Raw genomic sequence first — 23648 nt, 5'->3', positions numbered from 1 at the left:
AACTGGACCGGAGGCCGGAACAAAAGCATGGATGGAGTGTTTGTGTGAACTAATATAAATTCAAAGTAAACATCATTACACAAAAGGGTACGGTCTTTTTTTTTTTTTTAGTTTTATTCATTTCAAACGGGCCGTAGTTTGCCCAGGGCTGCCTAGGCCTAACATAAAACATAATCCTGGCACAGAGGGAGAAGGCTGGTCGCTCCCCAGGGGCTGCTACGTTTGCCTCCCCCAGGTGCTGATTCTCGCACATGCACGAGGAAATGTTTGGGGCTCCTCTCCTTCCATCACCTCACAGTCCTACCTTGCACCCCGGACAGGGGTTGCTGGTTACTGGCTTCTGCGAGCGGCTCTCTGGCGCGCTTGGCGAGAGGCACAGACCTCGGTGCTGCCGTGGGCCTCTCGGCCATCTTCCTCTGGAGATTTTCTCGCCTGGCACGGGTTCGTTCGAGTAGTTTCTACATAGATAATATTTAAAATACGGTTTAGTCAAAGGCTCACTAAACTTCAGATAACTTCTAAAACCACCAATTGCCATGCAGAAAAAGAGTTAAATGCATTTCAAAAGTGAAATCCCAAGGCATTCAAGATCCACTAAATGAGCACCCCAATGTCAAAATTACACCTGATGTAATATGAACATTAAAGGGGGAGTAAAGCCCGGCTGGTGTGGCTCGGTGGACTGAGTGGTAAGCAAACAGGGGAACCCATGCACCAAGAGGTCACCGGTTCGATTACCAGTCAGGGCACATGCCTGTGTTGTGGGCTCCATCCCCGGTAGGGGATGTACAGGAGGCAGCCGATTAAGGATGCTCCTCTCTCATCCCTCTCCCTTCCTCTCTCTAAAAATCAGTAGAAACAAATTTTTTAAAAAAGAAATAGTGTGGTCATTGTTTTAAGCACTAAGGTAGGTGGGCAGAATAATGGTCTCCAAAGATTCTCATATCCTACTGTCCTGAAACTATGAATCTGTTGCATGGCCAAAGGAAGCTTGCTGGTGTGACTAAGTTGAGAATCTGGACCGATGTAATCACAATGGCCCTTATAAGGGAAAAGAGGGGCAGGAAACTCAGAGGCAGAGAAGAGGTGGCAGGGGAAGCAGAGGTCAGAGTGACGTGACTGGTGGCTGTGAAGGTGGATGAAGGGGGACAGGACCCTAGAAGTGCAGGAGGCGCCAGAAGCTGGAGAAGGTTAGGAAATAAATTCTCCCCTAGAATCTCCAAAGGAACCCAATCCTGTCTGCACCCTGATTTTAACCCAGTAAAACCCATCCGACTTCTGACCTACGAAGCGAAGGTGTGATTCTGAGCCACCAAGTCTGTGGTCGTTTGGTACAGCAGCAGCACGAATACAGCCACTGAGATCTGGGGTGGTAAACAGCAAGAGATAACTGAAAACATAAGACACTTCCTAAGAGGAAAAAAATACACTAAACAATCTTAATGTTTTACTTAATTAAATGTCAATATAAAAGTTTTATGTTGAAATCTGAGCCATTTCATAAAGTTATCAATACTTTTATGAACTCTGATGCTCCTGTTTGAATTGTGGTAAGACAAACACGAGATCCATAAAACAGCTCATTCTCTGCCAAATGCACGCAACTGAGGGAGGGGCAGATTACTGGCTGGAGTTTATGTACTGCCCTGAAGCACAGGTATAGTACTTGGCAGACTAAGAAATTAAACTCCATCTGGCCTTTTCCTTCCTTAATTAAAATAACTTTTTTTTTTTTAATCCTCTGAAGCATGAGCTAAATTGGGAAGAAAGCTCAACTCTCCCTTCTCCTTAGGATGATTTCTAACTTACAGTCCATTGAGCCCGGGCCAGGATGGCTCTGTTGGTTGAGCGTTACCTTGTGCACAGAGAGGCCAAGGGTTCGATTCCCTGTCAGGGCACATGCCCGGGGTTATGGGTTGGATCACCAGTAGGGGATGTACTGGAGGCAGTAGATTGATGTTTCTATTTCTCTGTCTCTTCCCCCACCTCTAAAATCAATAAAAAAAAATTTTTAAAGTTGGTTGAAAAAAGTGACACAAAGTCTAAATGCTCTGGCACTGACAGGATGATTTATGAACCAAGTGCCTTCCAAAACACAAAACCTTTCCCCTTTAAATAAAAGTCTTGCATAAACTCAAAGGTGATAGACAAATTTATGCCTGATCATTTCTCCAGCAATAAAATCACTCCCCGGACAAAACTAGCCTAATTATATTTACTCATGGGCATGCCCACATCCCATGCCAGTCTGTTAGAATACTTGTCAGTGTATCTTCAGTTACTATGAGCAATGGGTCACAACAAAAGAATGTGGTGTGTCATTCTAACTGACACAACTGTCCTATTGTCTACTCTGGATCCAAATTTTTCCAAATTAAAAATAGACAAGTAAAAAGAGAAAAAACAAAACAAACAAACAAAAAAACACGTTCCCTACTCTGTAAAATAAAAACTAATAAATACCAAAGGTTATTAATTTAAAAGAAATGATATACATATAAAAACAACAGCTCAGTAAATGTAAGTCACCCTTCCTTATGATGGTGTATCAGGAAGTTAAAGATTCTTTTGTTTATAACGTACATTCCTTCAAAGAGTAGAGGAATAAAAAAATAAAACATTGCAATAACTAACAGAATTAGGACATAAAATACTCCACATGGATGAATCTAAGACAACTGAAGCATATAGTCCCTAAGCAATTTCTGCCACACACACTTTGAATCATTTGTGACAAAAATTTTCTAGGAAGGATTACTGACTCCCTGCCTTCTTAAACAGAGTAGATTCAATAGAAATTAACTTATTTTTTAAATATATTTTTATTGATTTCAGAGAAGAAGGGAGAGGGAGAGATAGAAACTTCAATGAGAGAGAATCATTGATTCGCTACCTCCTGCACGCCCCCTACTGGGGATCAAGCCTGCAACCCAGGCATGTGCCCTTGACCGGAATCCAACCTGAGACCCTTCAGTTCATAAGCCAACGCTCTATCTACTGAGCCAAATCAGCTAGGGCAGAAATTAACTTATTATTCTCAGTGTACTCCAGTAGCATTCCCTCCTGGGTCAATAGAGATTGTCACAATTCTGGAAAATGAGAAAGACTCCCTTCAAAACAGTAACAGCATGTTTGTTTGTTTTTATCACAAGGAAAGATGTTTTATAAAGTACGTTCATTGTAGCCTTTTCTCTTTTAGGGTTTCTCCATAGAAAGTTCTGACTTGGCACACCTAGCCCTGGTTTCCCTATGCTCGTCTTGGACTGGGGTGACCATTGCCCATGGGCGGATCTTTAAATTAAGAGGCTAACACCAATGTTATGTGTAAGTGTAAATTCACCTAACAGTACAACAATCACTAACACTGTGTAGGATTTAATATAAAGTACTTTCAGTGTTTGCACACATTAACTCATTTCATTTTCAAAGCCTAGAAACAAAAACAAAAACCACCTTATGTGGGACGCTCTCTTTTTACTGCTGTTTAGAGATGAAGAAATCCAGGCATGGGTTGCATAACAAGCCATAGGTCACAGAGCTAAGGAAAGGCGAGGCAGAATTCAAACAAGGGCTCCTGAGTCGGGGATCTTACTTTGCTATAAACTTGTCTTTTGACAAAATCCAATTGCTCACTTTAAGAACTTTCGTCAGAGAACTAACTTCATATCATCAACATAACTTTTTTAATGCTATCAGCTCATATCAGATCATCATAATAAACATCTGCTGAAACTGCTTGTTCGCGCATGAACCGAGATGCAGTCATTACTTCCGGTTGGTCCATGTAAAACTTTAAAGACCCTGTCTACATCCCGATTCATGTAAACTGCAAAAGCATTAGACGCTTAGGGAAATCTGAAGATTCGCGGGATACCTGATATTAAGGAACTGTTACTATTTAGGTGTGATGGCATATTGATGTTTTGCTTTTAAAGTCCTTAGCATTTAGTGGTAAACACTGAAATACTTAAGCATGAAATTATATGACCTCTAGGATTTGCTTTCAAATAATTCAGTGAAACACTGGCCTGTGCTGCTGGGTGATGGGTGCATGAGAGGTTATCATGCCTGTGTCATTCGAAATGTTCTACACTTTAAAAACACTGCTAAAATGTCCTAACAGCTACTGTGGTGTGTAATTACTTGACTGTAAAGTAACAGCACGGAATGGCTCTCTCCTATATTAATTCAGCACTGTTACTGGGTGTGCTTGAGGTGAGGGAAACCTCTCTCTGAATAGAAAAAACAGGCCTACCTTCGAGAAGCTTACATCCAGCAAGTAACATGCTCAAGAGGTAAATGCAAGTGAGCTGGGCACTGTGAAAGGTGTCCTCTCCTCTGAAGCAGGGAGATCAGTGTGGCAAGAGGTTAAACCAGAGTTTGCCAGGCAGAAGAGCAGGGAGAAGAGTGTACCAGAGAGCACCAGCGGCAGCAGGGAGAACCCAGGAAAACGGAGGTTAGGGGGCTGCAGCCTTTCTCAACCAGTTACCTGGAGAAGTAAGCCCTGGCTCCCTGACATCAATGTGACCAATAAAATATCTGCTATGCTTGGAGGAGGGCACGGGAAAACTGAGAAAACGGTCTCTCCATCTCCTGTGCTCTATGGTTCTGATGAGAAATGCTCATTGAGAAAGTCATTTCAACTGACTTTCAGTCCTTTCAGACAAGGAACTGTGCCAGTTCACTTCACTGTGCAAAAATGTTATGAATGCTGTAATTAAGCACCTACTGGTGGGAACCAATGCAAACAGTTCACTCACTACCAATTAAGGGAAAGATGTCAAAGCCATTTATTCCAACTGCAACGGACCTAACTTTTCATAATACAAACCATACATATTAAACAATACATATTTCTGAGCACATGCTAAAATGAAAGGTTTCTTTCAAATAAAGTTTCTTTCAATTGAGATTTGTACTGCTTCAGAATGACATTTTTAACATTTTCAGCCAACATTCAAAATGCTTTGTTCCTGTTAGCTACTTGGGAGAATAAAATAAAAAACTATTCAGAACACAGAGGACTAATGTTTTAAGGAATCCTATTCTAAGTTAGTAACATTAAAAAAATATCCATGAGAATTTCAATTAAGTGAAAAATATGGTGCATGACCAGGCCTATTCTTTAAAGCTGATACAAAGATGTGTTCTGGGGGAAAAAAAAATGTTCTGGATTTTTGTGAGAATTTTTAAAAGTAAAGTAAACAGCCCCTCTCTCTTCCATTCTCGCTAAAAAAAATCAATGGTAAAAAATATCCTCGGGTGAGGATTTAAATAACATAAAATAAAAATAAAAAGGTAAGCAAACTGGTGTTTTCTCCCAAGATGATTGAGAACTTGAAACAAAAATACTGTTGCCCCAGCTGGTGTGGCTCCGTGGATAGAGAGTCAGCCTGCAGACCAAAGGGTCCTGGGTTCAATTCCTATCAAGGGCACCTACCTCAGATACAGGCTCCACCCTGCCCGGGCCCTGGTTGGGCCTGCAGGAGGCAACCAACCGATCAATGTGTTTCTCTCACATCGATATTTCTGTCTTTCCCTCTCTCTTCCACTCTCCTTAAAAATCAATGGAAAAACATCCTTGGGTGAGAATTAAAAATAATAATAATATGCCCTAGCCGGTTTGGCTCAGTGGATAGAGCCTCGGCCTGTGGACTGAAGGGTCCCGGGTTCCATTCCAGTCAAGGGCACATGCCCAGGTTGTGGGCTCCATCCCCAGTGGGGGCGTGCAGGAGGCAGCCGATCCATGATTCTCTCTCATCATTGATGTTTCTATCTCTCTCCCTTACCCTTCTACTCTGAAATCAATAAAAATGTTTTTAAAAAATAATAACAAATACTGTTGTGTCTGAAAACAAGTAAGGTCTAACTGTTGAAACTTTTAAATACCTTACACTTTATGGAATTGTAACTACATTTCAAAAAAAAAAAAAGTATTACTCTCCAAAGCATTTAAGTTTTTTAATCTGATGTAGAGACGTTTAGGTTCCCTTTGCAGAAACTCAAAAAACAACAGTTTGAAGCTTGTGCAACCACCTTAAAAAGAGGAAGAGAGTGGACACAGCTGGCAACACGCAACCCCTGAACCGCCCATGCCGCACGGGTCGGAGCCGGAGGATTAATCACACAGTGAGAATGTAATTACCCGCATCCAGTTCCCCGGACCGAAAGGGGAGTGGAACCCTGCGGCGATGTCACCCATAAACACACATAAAAAGGTTTATTTCTTTACTCTGGGCCGTGGGCTCATAAACTTGATTTGTACACGTCCAGCTACTGCTTTCCCTTTCAATGTGCGGCCAAGCGGGATGAACCTTCAGCCTGGCCGGCCGAGCGGCGGGATCTGCAGAACCGTCTGACCTTCCGGGAGCGGCGGCGACGGTCCCAGGCGCCAGCTTATTCCCACGCTCGGCTGTTACCTCGGGAACCGCAGCCTCAAAGGCACCCGCAGCTCCCGGCAGGCCGCACGGATCCCGCAGATCCCATTCCATATCCCGGCGGCGGTTGCACAGGCAACGGTGAGTCACCCGGGCACCGGCCTCCGCCCGAGCCGGCGCGCCGCGGGCGCTCCCAGCGGGACCGGTTCCGTCGGACCCCACCCTCCCTCTCGGGGGGACAGGGTCCCACTCCACGGGGGCATCCCCTTAACAACCGGGCCGACCGGACGTCTTTCACTACCTTTTGGGACAGACTCTACACGCCCCTCCCCAGGTTTCCCCGGCGAGAGAGCGCGGACCGGCCGCCGAGGTGGGCGCCCCGCGGCCCCTCCCGGCGGCCCCCGCGGGACCCCGCACGCAGGCTCTGCGCACGCGCGCGCACGCGCCCTCCGCCCGGGGGTCCCGGAGGTTGACAGGAGGTGGGCAGGGCGGGTGGGGGCCGAGAAGGGTCATGCCCGGCGGCGCCCCCAGGTTCCCTCACCTCCGTAAACGGGTCCATCGCCCCGGGCTTCGCGTGTCGATTGCGAGACGACGGAGGCGGTGGTTCAAATTCCGGAAAAGGAAAGAAGTGAGTCCCAGTTCGGCGTGTCGCCGGGAGAGAACGAGGAGTCCAGGGCCGGGACACTCTTCCCAGCCTGCGCTCCTGCCCCCCGCAGCCTCCAGTGTGGGACTCGGGCTCCGGCTGCCGTTCAAATTTGAATTTCAGCGCCGGGAGCCGCGCGCATGCGTGGGGGGCGGGGCGGGGCGCGCCTGTCCCCGCCCCCGCACTGGGGTCACGTGGCCGCGGCGGCCGGGAGGTTCCCAGGGCGGCTCCGCTCCCCCAGCTCAGCCCGGGCCTGTAGCGGGGCGCCCGGGCTCCGCGGGGGGTGCGGTGCTGCGGGTACAGGAACCGCCTCGGGCCGAAGCCCCGCCTGCAACGTTCGCACACCCCACCCGCTCCCTTCCCGCGGGCTGGGCTGGGGCGTTCCCCTGCCTGCATTCCTCAGGGCGGGATTGAGAGCCCTGGGTTCCTGTGAAATCCCCCCGGACCTTGCCAGGCATCCTCTCCGCCCACCCTGACATGACCCAAAGGGGGCTGCAGGCTGGGCCTTCCTAAGGGGCAGGTCTAGTGCGTCCCCCGGACACTTGGGGTTCATGACCGCTAGCCCCCCTTGGACGCTGGAGGCCTTTCTCATGGGGAAAATGCGGCCGACATTCACAGGCTGTGCCACGAGCTTACACCCATTGGCGCTCCTCAGTCCTGTCCAAGCTGCAAAGGTGGAGTGGGAAGGGCTCGGAGAGAGCGATCCGCCTCAATCCTTCCTTTTCCATCTGGGAGGAAGGGGGACCCTGAGACATGCGGTAACCAGAAGTGAAAATCCGCTCCCAGCGCATGGTCTGCTTCCCGCCTCCAGATCGAGAAGCTATGTCTCAGGATTTTAATTTTTTCCGTGATTATTGTTTATAGATTACTCGCAATTGTAAAATACGTTACATAGCCACTGCGTCAGATTCCTTTTCTTAGCAAGTTTGTGCTGGGGCTTGTAGGAACAGCTCTTGACTTGTTCGTTTTAAAAATAACACCCTGTAGATTAGAGGGCCCGGCAGCTGGACAAACTCCCCAGGTAAGATGTTTCCGTATATTGAATAACACTGGCGCCCTGGCGGTGGGTAAACAGTACAAATCGTATTCCACCAGTAATAGCTCCAGTTGGAAGGTTGATGCTGTGAGTTGTAATGAGAAGAAGGCAGGGTGTGAGGTCGGAGGAAATGGCTTGGGGTCTTGGCTGCACCAGGACCCTGCTTAACCCACTGTTTCCTAAACCTTCTGGGGGAGTCGTGAACTCCTTTACAATTAACGTTAACCTCAACCTAGAAAAGTGCTCATTCAGTCATAAGCTATTTAACAGAGGAACTCATGAAGTTCATGGTCCCAGGGGCTAAGGATTTCTGAGGTGGCCTCTTTGGGTTTTAGTTTACGCATCTGTAAAACAGGAATGATCAACCGCCCTTCCGCGGAGCTGTTTGGAGGGTCAAGTGAAAAATTGAGAGCGATCCAAAAGTATTCTGTGATAAGTAACAAGGCACTAGTCCAAGTGTTCGGTGGATCGAGCTATTAAACTTTAACTCAAAATATGCTACCTAAGAACCAAAGAGAAAAGATGTTTGAATTTTTTTCAAATGCTAGACAGGGAAAGGGTGTGTATCTTGGCGGGAGAGAGTGTATGTTTTAAACAATATTGAAAAATGAGTCATTAGACATGTATGTAGCCTTGAGCCTTCTGCCTTTCTCTGAGCCTTAGATTCTTTATAACTAGATTCTAGGTAGGACCAAAGGATAAATAAAGCACCTAGTACAACATAGCTACTGGAAACATTTTAGTTTCTCTTTTTTCACAGTCCCCCCAATGTCTTTGATCTTTGCCCTGATGTTGATGATGATGATGATAGCAACCACATCAGCAATAACTACCATTTATTAAACACGGACTGTGCCAGAAACTGCTAGATACCCAATTCCACCCTTCAGGAGCACAGCGAGTGTCCCTAACCTGCCTCCTCTCTCCCTCTCTTAGCCCTCGGTAGTTCATGCTTCAGTTCATCAGCTAGAATTACTTTTCTCCTTTTCAAAGTTGTTATAAAATATGTCCACTTAACCAGTTTGGCTCAGTGGATAGAGTGTTGGCCTGTGGACTGAAGGGTCCTGGGTTCGATGCCAGTAAGGGCATGTACCTTGGTGCAGGCACATCCCCAGTAGGGGGTGTGCAGGAGGCAGCTGATGGATGTTTCTAACTCTCTATCCCTCTCCCTTCCTCTCTGTAAAAAATCGATATTTTTTAAAAATATGTCCAGTTTACAAAAACATAGTGTATAAAATAATCATGTACCTAACACCTAGCTTATGAAATATGGAATCTCATAATTGAAGTCTCCCATGTCCTTCCTTAATACCTTCCACTCCCCAGGAGTAAAACTGTCCTGATTTTCATGTTTATCCTTCCCATAACATGTATGTACTTTTATTATATCTACATATACAGTCATAACAATATGTTGTTTTACATAAATTTTATTATCAGTATACATACCTTTCTGCAGTTTTCCCCTCAATATTCTCTTTATGAGAGTCAACCTCATTAGTAGCTCCAGCTGCATTTCTTTCATTTTTTACTGCTGTATACTTGTAACTCCAAGATTCCATGATGCCATGAATATTTCGATGTCTCCTTATACACATAAGCAAAATTTTCTCTAAAATAACATAGGACTTAGAGGATCATTTCAATCAATATATTTCAATATTATTGCCAGAAGCTAAAAATAAAAGCAACAACAAAAGTGGTAATAGGAATAAGTTAAAGAATTTAAAGATCTTCATGGAGGCACTCTATAAATAAACATTTTTGGAAAATATAAAGTACACCTGCCCTAGCTGGTGTCTCAGAGCATTGGCCTATGGAATGAAGGGTCCCGGGTTCGATTCCGGTCAAGGGCACAGACCTCAGTTGCAGGTTCCATCCCTGGCCCTGGTCAGGGTGCCTGTGAGAGGCAACCAATCAATGTGTCTCTCTCACACTGAAATTTCTCTCTGTTTTTGCCTCTCTCTGCCACTCTCTAAAAATCAATGGAAAAAGTATCCTCAGGTGAGGATTAACAGGAAAAAAATTTAAAGTAGGCCTAAATTAGTGAAGATATATCATGTTCATGAATGCAAAGTCTTGATTTCACAAAGATATAAATTTTCTCCAAGTTATGTGATAAATTCAGTATGATTTCAATTAAAAATCTCAAGAGGATTTGTTTTCCTTTATGAAGCTTAACAATCTGATCCTAAAATGTATAAATTGTATCTTTTAAGATATATTTTTAAACTATCTATTACTGGTATAAAGGAACATAAGTAATCATTGCAAACTTATGAATTATGAGGGATCTTTTTTCCATTGATTTTTTTAGGGATCTTTTTAAAATGTAAATTATGCAGTGTCAATTTCTTGTTTAGGGTCAGCTTATGTCTTCCATTGCAATTAGAATAATATCCACATTCTTTATTATACGTGACCTCAACCCTGTCTACCTACTCCTCCTAATATCCTCTGAATATCATAACACACTCCCCTTTTCCCCCCACTAGTTTCTAACTACATAGGCCTTTAATCTGGTCATTAAAAAATGCTAAATTCTTTCCTGCCTCAAGAACTTTCCACTTCCTGGATACTGCTCCTCTAGATATACCCATGTCTCTGGCCTCATTAGTTGGGTCTAAGCTTGAAATCTCTACCTCCTCAAAGAAGACTTCCCTGGTCCGATGGCCACACCCCTTCTCTATGCTCCCCCATCACTTTTCATCCTGTTACTCTGATTTATTTCCTTTATTGCATTCACCACTTATATGGAATTATTTTAGTGCTGTGTTTTTGTTTCTTATTTACCCCTCCTACTATACTGTAAACTATGGAATGGCAGGAGCTTGTCTTGTTTATAGCTGTAACTGAGCATTTTGGGGGCTCACAATATATGTTGAAGGAATGAATATAAGGTAACTATTATTCCTGTTTTAGAGATGTGGAAACTGAGATGCAAAGAGGCTGAATGATGGTCTAAGACCATCAGTATATAATTTGAACCAGATCTACCTGATTTCAAATCCAATTCTTTATACTCTTAACATTTCAGTTTATTTATTTTGATCACCAAAGATATAATACTGCTATGTGTTCCCTTGAGCTATAGCTAAAGTGCTAAATAAATACCAACCATGTTTGTTTTTTCTTGGAATTGCTTCTAAAAAAAAATTTTAATTATTAATTTAGGAGAGAAAATAAATGTGTGCTATATTTGCATGATTATTAGCTATACAGTTTGACCTAAATTATGTTAGTATTCTAAAAGTCATCAAAAGTGTCTTCCCTAGTTATTTAAATAAAAACCACAACCTTCAACGTTATTTAGGTAAAGACCACAGGTTATTATGTTAATTTAAGGATAAATTCAAAGCCCCTGAAGCAGAGATAATGAGAGGTTAAAGGTGGCCTTGTAAATGAGTATTGATTCTTCCTTTTCAACAAAGGAAATAGTAATCATATCTTTCACAGACAAAATTAATGGAGGGATGAAAAATACAAAATTCAAAAGTATTTACTTCAGTAAAGACACTCCAAATGGAATATATTTACAGTTAATTTTCAAAATATATTTACACATTCTCATTTCACTCACAAAATAATTACAATGCCATAAATATTCTTATTTTTACAGAGCGTGCAAAGACCAAGATCTATCCATAAGGCAGTGGCAAGAAAGATTCAAGCCAAGTCCTCTACTTCAGGTTATCTGGCCGAAGGGCCACTTCTTTTATACAGTTATTATAATGAAAAAATAAGAACCATCAAAGGATGTTGTATACATGTTACAGAAAAGGGCCATTTTATTTGTTATAATCTCTGCTATTAATGGTACTAAGCATTACATTTTATCGGTCCTTAGCACCAGACTTTTTCTCTCTAATTGAACCATTGACTTAAAGTTTCATATTCCACAGTGAGAGAAAACAGATTGTGTTTGCTGAACATAGTACATGTATTGTTTCTAAAAAACAATGGAACTACAGGCAGATTTCCTTTATCTTCCAAACACTTCAATAGGCTCAAAATTTGTACAGCTTTAGTTTCTTTTTTCAAGTGGTCAATAAGGGTATTAGGGAATTCACTTTTTAATGTTTTTTTATTGATTTTAGAGAGAGAGAAGAAGGGAGAGGGAGAGAGAGATAGAAACATCAATGGACTGCTTCCTACATGCTCCCCACAGGGGATCCAGCCTGCACCCGGGCATGTGCCCAGACCTGGAATCAAACCAGTGACCTCTTGGTGCAGGGGATGACGCTCAATCCACTGAGCCGGGCTAGGGAATTCATATTAACGGACCACAGTAAATCCTTTCATAAAGAGGAAGAATTCTTTTACGTACTTATCACACTGTAATTCATATATTGATAACATTACTTTTCCATATCTAAATTTCTTAAAGCTATATCCACAGATCCTATTTTTAAAATTTTAGCAATCCCATATTAAAGTAGCTCTTAAATATTTTAAAATAGCAGAAGCAAATGTTTCTTTTTTTAAAATATATTTTATTGATTTTTTACAGAGAGGAAGGGAGAAGGATAGAGAGTTAGAAACATTGATAAGAGAGAAACATGGATCAGCTGCCTCCTGCACACTCTCCACTGGGGATGTGCCCGCAACCAAGGTACATGCCCTTGACGGGAATTGAACCCGGGACCCTTGAGTCCGCAGGCCGATGCTCTATCCACTGAGCTAAACCGGTTAGGGCGGAAGCAAATGTTTCTTAAACATCAAATTTCCTTTATTGAACAGCAGAAATAAAAATCTCCTTAAGTTTGATATAAGAAAAAGGTTCATTGTACTCCATTGATGTCTGTTGTGACCTTTATTTTTCAAGCATTTCAAAAGTTTCTCCTTATTGCTTCTTGGCCTTTTGGCTAAGATCAAGAGTAGGTATTCTGTTTTAATCAGTTTAACATCTGATACATCCTTTATCTGTGGGCCACATATTGGATGGATTTTTGGAACGGGGAGACGGAATAGGAGCTTGCTCTGTCAATAAACAAAAAATCTCTCTCCTTACACACTAGTTCTAGACCATCGTTCTCCTCTCTCTTTAACCCTTCCAAATTTCTGGTGTTCATAACATCCACATTCTCTCATATTCTCTCTCTCTCTCTCTCTCTCTCTCTCTCTCTCTCTCTCTCTCTCTCCATGCACACACACACATATACACACATATATACATGTATTTACTCTTAAATACATCACAGTATGTATATACATGGTGGAGCAAAAGTAGGCTAACAGTTTGAAATAGTTTATTCGTGTATTATTATTTATTAACATTATTTTCCATACAAACAACTGTAAAACTACTCTTACCCCACCCTGAATATACATACTGTGATGTATTTAGGAGTAAAGGGGCATCATGTTTGCAAAGTACTCTTAAACAGTTCAGAAAAGAGAGAGAGAGAGTTATATAGTTATGTATCTATTGCTCTGTGTGTGTGTGTGTGTGTGTGTGTGTGTGTGTGTGTGTGTGTGTAAACCTTTGTTGGCTCCTCTTCCTGTGCTTCACCACTAAATGACTAAACTCAAAATTCTACTCTTGTCTACCTTTACACACACTCCCTAGGTGATCTCTCGGTCCTATTGCCTTAAAGTGCCACCGTATACTGATGGCTCCCAAATTTATTTCTTTACATGATCTCTTCCCTGAGCTCCAAACTCTAATATCCAACCACCTATTTGAAATCTTGTACCCTAATTGCCAGCTTTTTTTTTTTTTTTTTAAATTAAATCTTTATTGTTCAGATTATTACATTTGTTCCCTTTTTTTCCCCCCCCATAACTCCCCTCCTCCCAGTTCCCGCCCCACCCTCCGCCCTCACTCCCCACCCACTGTCCTCATCCATAGGTGCACGATTATTGTCCAGTCTCTTCCCACATCTCCCACACCCCTTTCCCCCCCAAGAATAGTCAGTCCATTCCCTTTCTATGTCCCTGATTCTATTATAATCAACAGTTCATTCTTTTCATCAGATTATTTATTCACTTGATTCTTAGATTCACTTGTTGATAGATGCATATTTGTTGTTCATAATTTGTATCTTTACCTTTTTTTTCTTCTTCCTCTTCTTAAAGGATACCTTTCAGCATTTCATATAATCCTGGTTTGGTGGTGATGAACTCCTTTAGCTTTTCCTTATCTGTGAAGCTCTTTATCTGACCTTCACTTCTGAATGATAGCTTTGCTGGATAAAGTAATCTTGGTTGTAGGTTCTTGGTATTCATCACTTTGAATATTTCTTGCCACTCCCTTCTGGCCTGCAAAGTTTCTGTTGAGAAATCAGCTGACAGTCGTATGGGTATTCCCTTGTAGGTAACTGAGTTTCTTTCTCTTGCTGTTTTTAAGATTCTCTCTTTATCTTTTGCTCTTGGCATTTTAATTATGATGTGTCTTGGTGTGGTCCTCTTTGGATTCCTTTTGTTTGGGGTTCTCCGCGCTTCTTGGACCTGTAAGTCCATTTCTTTCACCAGGTGGGGGAAGTTTTCTGTCATTATTTCTTCAAATAGGTTTTCAATATCTTGCTCTCTCTCATCTTCTGGCACCCCTATAATTCTGATGTTGGTACGCTTGAAGCTGTCCCAGAGGCTCCTTACACTATCCTCGCATTTTTGGATTCTTTTTTCATTTTGCTTTTCCGGTTGGATGTTTTTTGCTTCCTCGCATTTCAAATCATTGACTTGATTCTTGCGCTCCTCTGGTCTGCTGTCGGGCGTCTGTATAATATTCGTTATTTCAGTCCGTGTGTGCTTAATTTCTAGTTGGTTCCCCAATATAAGATCGAGGGTCTTATTAGTTTTCGTGTAGATCTCATTAAGTTTATCGGCAGCTTCTAAACAGTTCTTGAGAGACCTTAAAAGTGTGGTTCTGAACTCTATTTCTTCCATTGACAATTTTGTCCTGTTTCTTTGTCTCTGCATTTTGTTATGCTTCCTTGGTGCACCCCCTAGTGGTCTTTGTTCGAAGTCTTATAGATAAATCTTGATTGTTGTAGCTAATTCCAGGGAGGGTTTGACCTCCAGGCCAAGTGGCTATGAGAATCAGCTGTGTCAGCAGTGAGAGAACTTCTGTCCTCTAGGGAGGTGCTAATCTAGCCTTTGCCTGAGGCTATCCGGCAAATGCCTCTGTGCAGGGCGTGGGCAGGGCGGGTCGCACAGGATCAACAGGGTGGGCCAGAGAGAGCAGTTATGGCGGCTCTCAGTCCTGTCCCCAGGGGCTCTGCCTCTCTGAGTCCCAGCACCCGCTGCAAAGCTCGGAGAGAAAGCTGCACTCGCTCTGACCGAAGCCAGACAGTCCCGCTTCTCCCGTTTGAGTCTGGGTCCCTAAAGACTTGCCCGGATCTGGAGCTCAGAGTCTGCGACTCCCTCCGGATTGAAAACGCCAACCGCGCCCTCCGCCGCCAGCCCGCTCCACGCACTCCGCACCTCAGAATTTGACTTCAGCACTGCGCCTCCTCTGAGTGTCCATGTGCGTTTCTCTTTCCTCCTAGTTGTAGGACTTCCACTCAGCCAGCGTTCCTGTGGTTCTGGGTGATGTCCGTTCCGTGTTTTAGTTTCACTTTTGAAGTAGTTGTTCAAAGCAGCAAACTCCGGCGTTAACCTATGCCGCCATCTTGGTTCTCCTCCTAATTGCCAGCTTGAACTTAACATTTCTAAAGTAGGATTTCCCCACCAAGCCTGTTCTTCTTCAATCTTCTCCATTTCTTTGAATAGCACCACTAGCTACCCAGTTGCTCAAGCCAGAAACCTAGGGGTCATGTCAATTTCCTTCTTCCATTCCTCCCACTCTATCCACATGTCCAACCTGCAGCTATATCCTGGGTCTTCTTCGCTCCCTCTCACAGCTTCCTTTTCCTTCTCAGCCATCGTCACCTCACTTGGCCCCCTGCAAGAGTCTCCTATCTGGTTTCCCTGCTTCCACGCCACCCTCTTAGGCCCTGTCCTCAGAGCAGTCAATGCAATCTTTTTTTTTCTTTTAAATTTTAATCTTTATTGTTGAAAGTACTACATAGGTCCTCCTTTTCCCCCATTAACCTCTTCCAGTTGTCAATGCAATCTTAAGAAGAAAAAAAAAAAACCAATTATGTCACTGCTCTCTTTAAAATCCACCAGTGGTTTCCGATCGCACTTAGACTGAAAGACAAATCCCTTCCCCCGGCCCCTGCCCGCCTCTGAGATCTTTCTTCTCTCACTTTTCCCCAGCTCCCTGGACTCCAACCGTGCCGACCTTCATGCAGCCGCAGGGATTATGTCAAGATCATTCCCATCTCAGGGCTTTTACCTTTGCAATTCCCTCTACCTAGGATGCGTGTGCTCCCAGATTTCCTACGGCTGGCTCTTTTCCTTCAACTCTCAGCTCAAAAGTTACCTCCTCAGCGGCATTTTCTGACACACACACACACCCTTATCCACATCACCCCCTAGCATACTTCCCTGACTCACTGTGCTTCATAGCACCTGTCTGTACCAGAAATTACAACGTTTGTGAAGTTCATGTCAGGTGGTTTCTCCAACTGTAACATAAGTTCCAAGAGAACTATCTGGTTTACTCACCAGAGCATCCCTGATGTATGTGTCAAGGACTGGTTGATATATGTACATCATGTTTACATACATAGGTGTGTGGGGGCTATCGGTAACTTCTGAGGGCAGGATTGTGTCTTTTTCCTCTTTTTGTCTTGCACATAGTAGGCACTTAATAAATATCTGTGGAGTAATTAATGTGCATCCTATTTTCTTCCAAATACGATTAAGATGGGCAGTATTTTTGTCTGATTAAAAAATATCTGTCCACCCAATCACTTACAACAAAACGTCCTATTTTTAAAAATCACTTTCCCAGGATTTTTGTGCTGTTCTGACCATTTTCATTGACGTGCAAAGGCGGAGGCGGTTTCACAAAGCATTCTCTTATTGGCCTTCCACGTAATGCTGTTCATTCTCCTGAAAAAGACATACTGAAAACATCCCATTCTCAGGACAGGCATCCTGAAAGCTCTCAAGCTTCGCCGACAATTTTTTTTAAAGCCACAAAACCAACGATTCCGTGGATTTTGGTCTAAGATAAATGAAGGAACGTTGTTGCCAGCCTGCCCTAGGGCTTCTGTTAATGCCGGTTAGAATCTGGGTTAGAATCTGGGTGTCGCAGCTGAGTTGCCCCGTTGTTTCACAGCAGAAGCTGCAGACCGACTCTCCTCAAGTCATGCATTTCCATAACATAGAATGTCATAAATTGATTCCAATAGAACAGAAAAGAAAGTCTTTTCTTGAAGCTTCCCCTCCCCCAGTCTTTTAAATTCGCATGTGAAATTTATATTTTAATGTTCTAATTTTTTAAAGTTACTAAGCTAACTTCTCCGTAAGAAATTAAACTTTTCTCAGTTCCCAGCCTAACATACACTTGATCTGTTCTCAACGAAATGAACTTTTGCTGGAAAGTGAACCCTTGTAGTTATTTGTCTCTTGCTGCCACTAGCAATACTTGTGAGCAGCCTTCTCCAGTCTCCACCATCCCTCTTCCTCTTTCTTGGTCTTTATTACCTGCGCCTCTGTTGATGGTAAATGATCAGATGTGTTCTACGTCTTTCAAAAGGAGGATGTTAATCTTTTTCCTTTTAAAAAAAAATCCTCTCTTATCACAGAGATTTTTAGATGGGATTTTTATTATCCCCAAACTCCATCAACTGAATAGTTTGCCATGTAGCATGGAATATACAGATTAACATATGAGTTAACTAAACAAAAGTTACTGATAAAATAAGAAAACTTTAAGCTCTTTATTCATAAATAAAAATCCCACATAAAAGAATAATATTTCTATTAATGTACCCATTTCCCTATCATTTTTGTATTTAAATTGAATGGAAGTCATCATTAAATTAAAATAATCCACAATGTAATGCTGGTAGTGCACAGGGAGCTGAGCATAAAAGGGAAGTACAGTAGGATAACTAACTACAATAGTATTCTTGGCTAGTATTGGAAAACTTAAGTTTAGTAAAACTTTAAAGAGGGGAAAAGGTGCATCTTTAAAGATAAACATAACTTACTAAAGTCAGTTTTAATATATTTTAATTTTATTTTACATTCAGTGCTTTGAAATGGGTAATCACATCAATTCTCTTGAAATTAATGGTTTATATAGAATCAGGTATAAAGATATAATGGTCTCAGAAAAATGGAACTGTTCATTGTTCTGGCACATATGCAGAGACAATGCTGACTCAAAAGCAGCCAAGCGGGCAGCTGCAAATGGAAATACTAGGCAGGCATAGCTCGAAGCAGTAATTAACAGAGCAGATGCAGAGCTGACGAGGATGAATAATTGCATAGACAGTAACGGTAAAAGGAGCCGATAACAGTACTAGTTTTGTAAGAAGTTAGATAAGCTCTTTGTGCTCATGGATTTGTTAGCAAGAGCACTTCAATGCCTAATAGCACAGGAAGATCTTTTAAAATGCTTTGAGTACATTGAAATGCAACTTTATATAATACTTATCAGTAAAGATATTTACAAATCAGTCAGACACAAGAAAATGTAGAGTGAACATAAAAATAATTTTGAAAGTAAAGAATGAAATAATATTCTAGGGGCATCCGACTGTTTTGTGGAATTCGTAAGTTAAATGAACTATTGAAGGAGCCCCTTTAGTGCGCATCATTTCCTAATGTGTGTGTGATGGATGTATAAAACCTTCCCTATAACCAGCAAGGCTCTTGAGGATAAGTTTCATGTCTTTTATGTACTCTAAAAGTACAAGTCCCAGTGACTGTGTATAAATAAATGGAATGAGTGAAATAATACATTTTGGTTTCTTCAAAACATAACGAAGATGGACATTCTGATTAAGCATGCTTTAGTAAAAACATTCAGAGTTAGTTGTTTAAATGGATGGTGACATATGACTCGGAAAAATCAGGAGTCTTTATATTTTGAGAAACAGTGACTTTAAAAACTAGAAATATGAGGAGTAATAGATGCATTAATAGCAAACTTGGAAAGTGGGTTTCAGAGTTTTAGGTATATAAAGAAGCTAAGGGAGGCATATAAGGAAGCTTGGTATGTACGATTCATTTACAGCCTCTTTCCTTAGGACATGTTTTGCAAGGATAATTGCTCTTATGAATGCAAAGGATTCAGTGCTCATTACAATATCAAGTGCTTTAACCTAGAGAGTTTTCTTATATACCCATTTTATATCATTCTATTTTCTCTAAGTTATCATTGAAAATGCATACTTTCTATTGTCTACTTATTCATTAACTCACAATTTATTGAGTACCTACAGCATGCCAGGCACTATCCTAGATGCTGGAAATATTGCAATGAACCCCCCCCCCCCCCAATTTTTGCACTTACAGAAATTTTATTCTAAGGACAGACAAGACAAATCAGAAAAGATATAATAAAATGAATAATGTTAAGTGTTAAGGGAAAAAATGAAGCAGAGAAGGGGGATAAGAAATCTGAGAAAGGAGTGGAATTTTAAATTGAGTGGCCAGGTAAGTCCTCACTGAGGCGTGGCATTTGGACTAAGTTCTGAAAGAATTGAAGGAACTGGTCGTGGGCATCTGGGGGGAGAGCCTTCCAAGCAGGGGAAATCCCAACCGGCAAAGGCTGTGAGGTGAAAGTGCTTGTCATAGTTGTAGAGCATTGAGGGTGCCCCGAGGGCACCAAGGAGGCGAGAGTAGAGGGAGATGAGATCAAAGGGGTGGCAGCAGACCAGGACATAAAGGACCTCATAGGTAAGAAAGGAAGCCATTGGCGTGTTTTACTTAGGGGAGTGACATTATCTCCCGGCCACGGGATCACACTGATCACCAGTCCTATCAATACAATTTGTATTGTAGCATTGAGGATATCATGCAGGGGTACTCAAATGGTAAATGTATCTGGGCTTCCTCAAGTAATAAAAGGTGCTCATATTACCCAGCTCAACCTCAGGTTTTTAGCTTTTCCGCATCTTCTAAGTTAACTGAAGGGCGGAGAAGACTGGCTTTGCAATTCGCAGCTGGGGCTGAGTTTCACGTCACAACCTCCTCCCTTGTGAAGCTACTGCCCAGTTAAGTCCATTTGAACATCGCACAAACGCCGGTGCGGGTTATCAGTCAAAACGCGTGCGTCGCAGGAGACGCGAGCTGTGCACGCCGGGAGTTGTAGTTCCTCCCCGTCTCGTGCTGCGAGCCCGGCCCGGACCCGCGAGCGCCCCCAGCGGCGCGCAGGCTCCGGGAAGCGCAGCTCCTGCGGACGCCAGGAGCGTTTCCTAGCAACGGGGGAGCGGCCACGTCACAGCGCGGGTTCTAAACGCTGCTACCCTCGGTTGGGCCGCGGTGTGAACCTTCAGTCACCTGCGTGCTGCAGGGAGCACTGCTCACAGCCCCGTGTCTGTCTGTCCTTACCCGCCTATCCTGCCCCAGGTTGCTGACCGCAACCTCCCCCGCGACCTCGTCTCTGAGGCCCCGGCCGGCCAGCCCGGCTCTCGTCCCCCGCGCCCGCGGAGCCCACCGCCCGCGACCTCGGCCGGACGATGCTGGAGTCCATTCGCGTGACGGGTGAGTGCGGAAAGGGCAGGCCGCTGGGCTGGCCGGGCGCCGCTGTCTGTCCCCCCGCTGGCGCGGTCCTGACAGCCCCGAGGCCCAGGTAACGGGAGATGCGGGCGGAGATGCGGGACCAGGAGATGTTGCGGGGGGAGGGGGACGGGAGGGCGATGTGCGGAGGGGGACGAAAAACGGTCCCTTTTCCTTTTGTCACTTATTATCATGCACAGATTACTGGCCCTACAAATGCACAGTCTAAACACGCATTGTTAAATTCTATTTCAAAACACAGTATGTATGTCAGTAGGCATAATTGTCTAGACTGCTCATAAAAATCACAGCTAACCAGAAGAACACATTTCTGTGTCCGTATTTATACTGCTTATTTGTATGCTTGCTTCTATTAGGTCAGTAAGGCGTTTTGAGATGATGTTTTTAAAAGGTCACTTAAGTATGTACTATACCTAGGTCAGAAAGTTTACTGACTTCATTATTTTTTTAAATAACTATGGATATTAATCATTTAAAAATTATCTCACATAATACTAGGGTAATTCTCTAGCCACGTTCCCAGCATGGTTCTGTATAACGTTTCTGCGAGACAGGGCTGGTGGTAGTCCGGTGTTCTGAGGAAGAACAGAGTAAGAGGAAATGCCAAATTCTAACACTAGGCATCACTTCAAGGCATTGCAGTAGCTAATAAACCACCTTTTCTCTGAATATTTTAAGTGTAAAACTAAATTCCTTTCCATATATCCATGGTCTTGATTTTGCACTATTTTATTTCAGTTCCGTAGTATAAACTAGGGGGCAGATTTTGCTCGGCCATGCCACTGCTGGGGTTTATCTCATTGCTATGTTGACAGGAGGCACAGACAGTTACAGGATCTAAGATCTAAGAGGCTACTTAAATTGGCATTAGATTTTTAAAAATGTGACGTGATGTAGATGCTGTTTGCATCTTAAAAGACAATGAAAATGTTGAAAGTGACTTAAAAATGCCATCCCATCTTTTTTCTTGGAGCAGGGCTCCCAGCCATGGCTCTGTAACATTGAATTGATAGAGAACGGTTGGTTGTGGGGCTGTTCTGTGCATGGTGGCATGTTTAGCAGCATCCCCTGCCTCTATCCACAGGTGCCAGGAGCAACACCCTCCCTTACCCAGTGGTGACAGCCAGAAATGTCCCCAGACATTGCCAAGTGTCCCCTGGAGGGCAAAATTCCGCCCCCCCACCCCCATTTGAGGGCCACTGCCTTATACAGTTAGGTTCTGTCAGAGTGATAGTTATTAGGTAACAATTTAGAAGTAAAATCAATTAAAATAACTTCCCCAAGGCATAACAATCCTTGCAGAGAGAGTATGATAGTATTAGAAAGCAGATGTTCTGACCAGCTAGTCAGTGATTTTTTTTTATATGCAGAGTTGGAAGTCTGAAGAGAGCTTTATAAAACAGTAGACACAGACCTCTTGCCTCAACTCTCTTCCTGTAACTTAATGCAGTGCATGTATCAATCTAGCGCTTCATGTTGAATACCTTGAGAGAGAGAATTTGGCAGTAAATTTCTATAGTTTATTAAAAATTCAAACAGCCATTTGAGACAACTCAGGCCTCACATTTACAGCCTCTTTAAAAAGAATTGACCAGGTCATTTTTCAGAATAGTTTCCCCATTTCTTTGACATAGTGCTTGACCAGTTAGGATGATAGCTCCGGAGCCCTAGCCCAGCTTTCATGGCCATACAGAATGCCCAACTAGGATGGCCAGACGCTTTATGGGGGGCATTTAGCCGAGAACATGCCCCCTCCCCCTCACTATCCCCTCACTCTTCGCTCATGCCCAGAAGGCCCGGTCCTGGCTAGCAGGAGAACTTAGTTATTTGGGGTGAGAGTACTGATGGAAATGTGCGTGCGTTTGATTTTTCAGCTCTAGAAGCGCCTTAAAGTTAGGACAAACTGATTGGTGTCTATTTCAGGACTGAGCAATTAAATGTTTCTGAAGTCACTCCCTATGTGATATCTTACGCACTTTTGACTTATTCGTCATGATTTCATATAACCTAAATACAACATTGTGGTGTAACTGCCGATTAGGAGAACTATAGTAACAAAGTTGTGTGTGCTGTGTATGCTCTATATGCTGTGTGAAGTGAAATCACGTCAGAAAAGGTTTCTGTGCCTTCCCACAGCTTTTTAAAGAAGATAGTTGATTATACTAAAGCCACGAAAATGTTGGTGGTAGAATGCAGAATTAATTGCTTAATGTTAAATTTACCTGGGAAATCCAAATTTAAAGATTCTAAGTATTTTCCCATTTATGTTATTTCATGGAGTATTTCTATAGGACCTGAATAAAATAATTGAATAAAATAATGATACTGATCATTAACACCGGCTGCACTGGTCTCAGCACTTAAAAGATTAACTGTGTTGTTCCTCACACCAATACTATAACGTATGTAGCTTATTATCCCTTTTTACAGATAAGAAACACAGCACAAAGTTCAGTGACTTGGTCAAGGTCACAGCTACTGATAAAGATTCAATTCAGCTGAGCTCCATCCCAAAGTCCACGTTCCCAACCACTAGGAAAGGCACGACACTGTTACAAAGACTATACGACACAAATTCAACATGAAGATCTCATTTAACAGCAGTGGCACATCATCTGGTAGCTCTCTCAAGTTTTTTAAGTTTTTATCACAGACAAGTCTGTAAATTTTGGTCTGAAAAGACCATATTTTACTAAAAAATTGTTCAAAAATAAAAAAAATAAGACATCGAGCTCATTCAGTGAGTAGCAAGTGCTGTCAGAACCCATATACGACTGTCAGCTTATGGCTTCTTACTGCCCCTATTTTGTATGTGACATAGATGTGATCGATGCGTCATCTGGAAATGAAGCTCCTTTGTAACAAAAGTGAATGTTTAAAATACCGGAGACCAACGTCGTCTTGAGCTCAATGTGTGGACTTATGGGCTGAAACACTTAGGCACGGTGCTCCCGTGTGTCCCGCAGCAGTGGTAGGCACCTGCCATTAACACTTGTCTTCAACA

At 42.9% G+C, this 23648-nt stretch overlaps 2 protein-coding genes and 1 pseudogene across 4 annotated transcripts in view; 2 read left to right on the top strand and 1 right to left on the bottom strand.

Moving 5' to 3' along the window:
* The window catches only part of ANLN (anillin, actin binding protein), a 35450-nt gene extending 28293 nt beyond the window's left edge, over window positions 1-7157 (bottom strand). For both annotated transcript variants that reach the window (XM_059655857.1, XM_059655858.1), the window contains exons 1-2: window positions 6919-7157; window positions 305-458 (exon numbers count right to left, since the gene is read on the bottom strand). In XM_059655857.1, the coding sequence (XP_059511840.1) occupies window positions 305-458; window positions 6919-6936 (172 nt within the window). In that variant the 5' untranslated portion in view covers window positions 6937-7157. The remainder of the gene's footprint in view (window positions 1-304; window positions 459-6918) is intronic.
* MATCAP2 (microtubule associated tyrosine carboxypeptidase 2) overlaps window positions 6874-23648 on the top strand; it is a 35206-nt gene continuing 18431 nt past the window's right edge. Inside the window, exons 1-2 of one of the 2 annotated variants that reach the window (XM_059655860.1) lie at window positions 6874-7005; window positions 11676-11745. In XM_059655860.1, coding sequence (XP_059511843.1) covers window positions 6889-7005; window positions 11676-11745 — 187 coding nt within the window. In that variant the 5' untranslated portion in view covers window positions 6874-6888. Of the gene's footprint in view, window positions 7006-11675; window positions 11746-20190; window positions 20609-23648 lie in introns of those variants that run through there. The other variant, XM_059655859.1, reaches the window with a different exon arrangement.
* On the top strand, window positions 12902-13072 carry LOC132211635 (U2 spliceosomal RNA; annotated as a pseudogene).

This window comes from Myotis daubentonii, chromosome 10, assembly GCF_963259705.1.
Source record: "Myotis daubentonii chromosome 10, mMyoDau2.1, whole genome shotgun sequence".
NCBI classification, from domain to species: Eukaryota; Metazoa; Chordata; class Mammalia; order Chiroptera; family Vespertilionidae; genus Myotis; species Myotis daubentonii.
The sequence above is the reverse complement of the archived record's forward strand: the minus strand, read 5'-3'. Positions and strand labels throughout refer to the sequence as shown.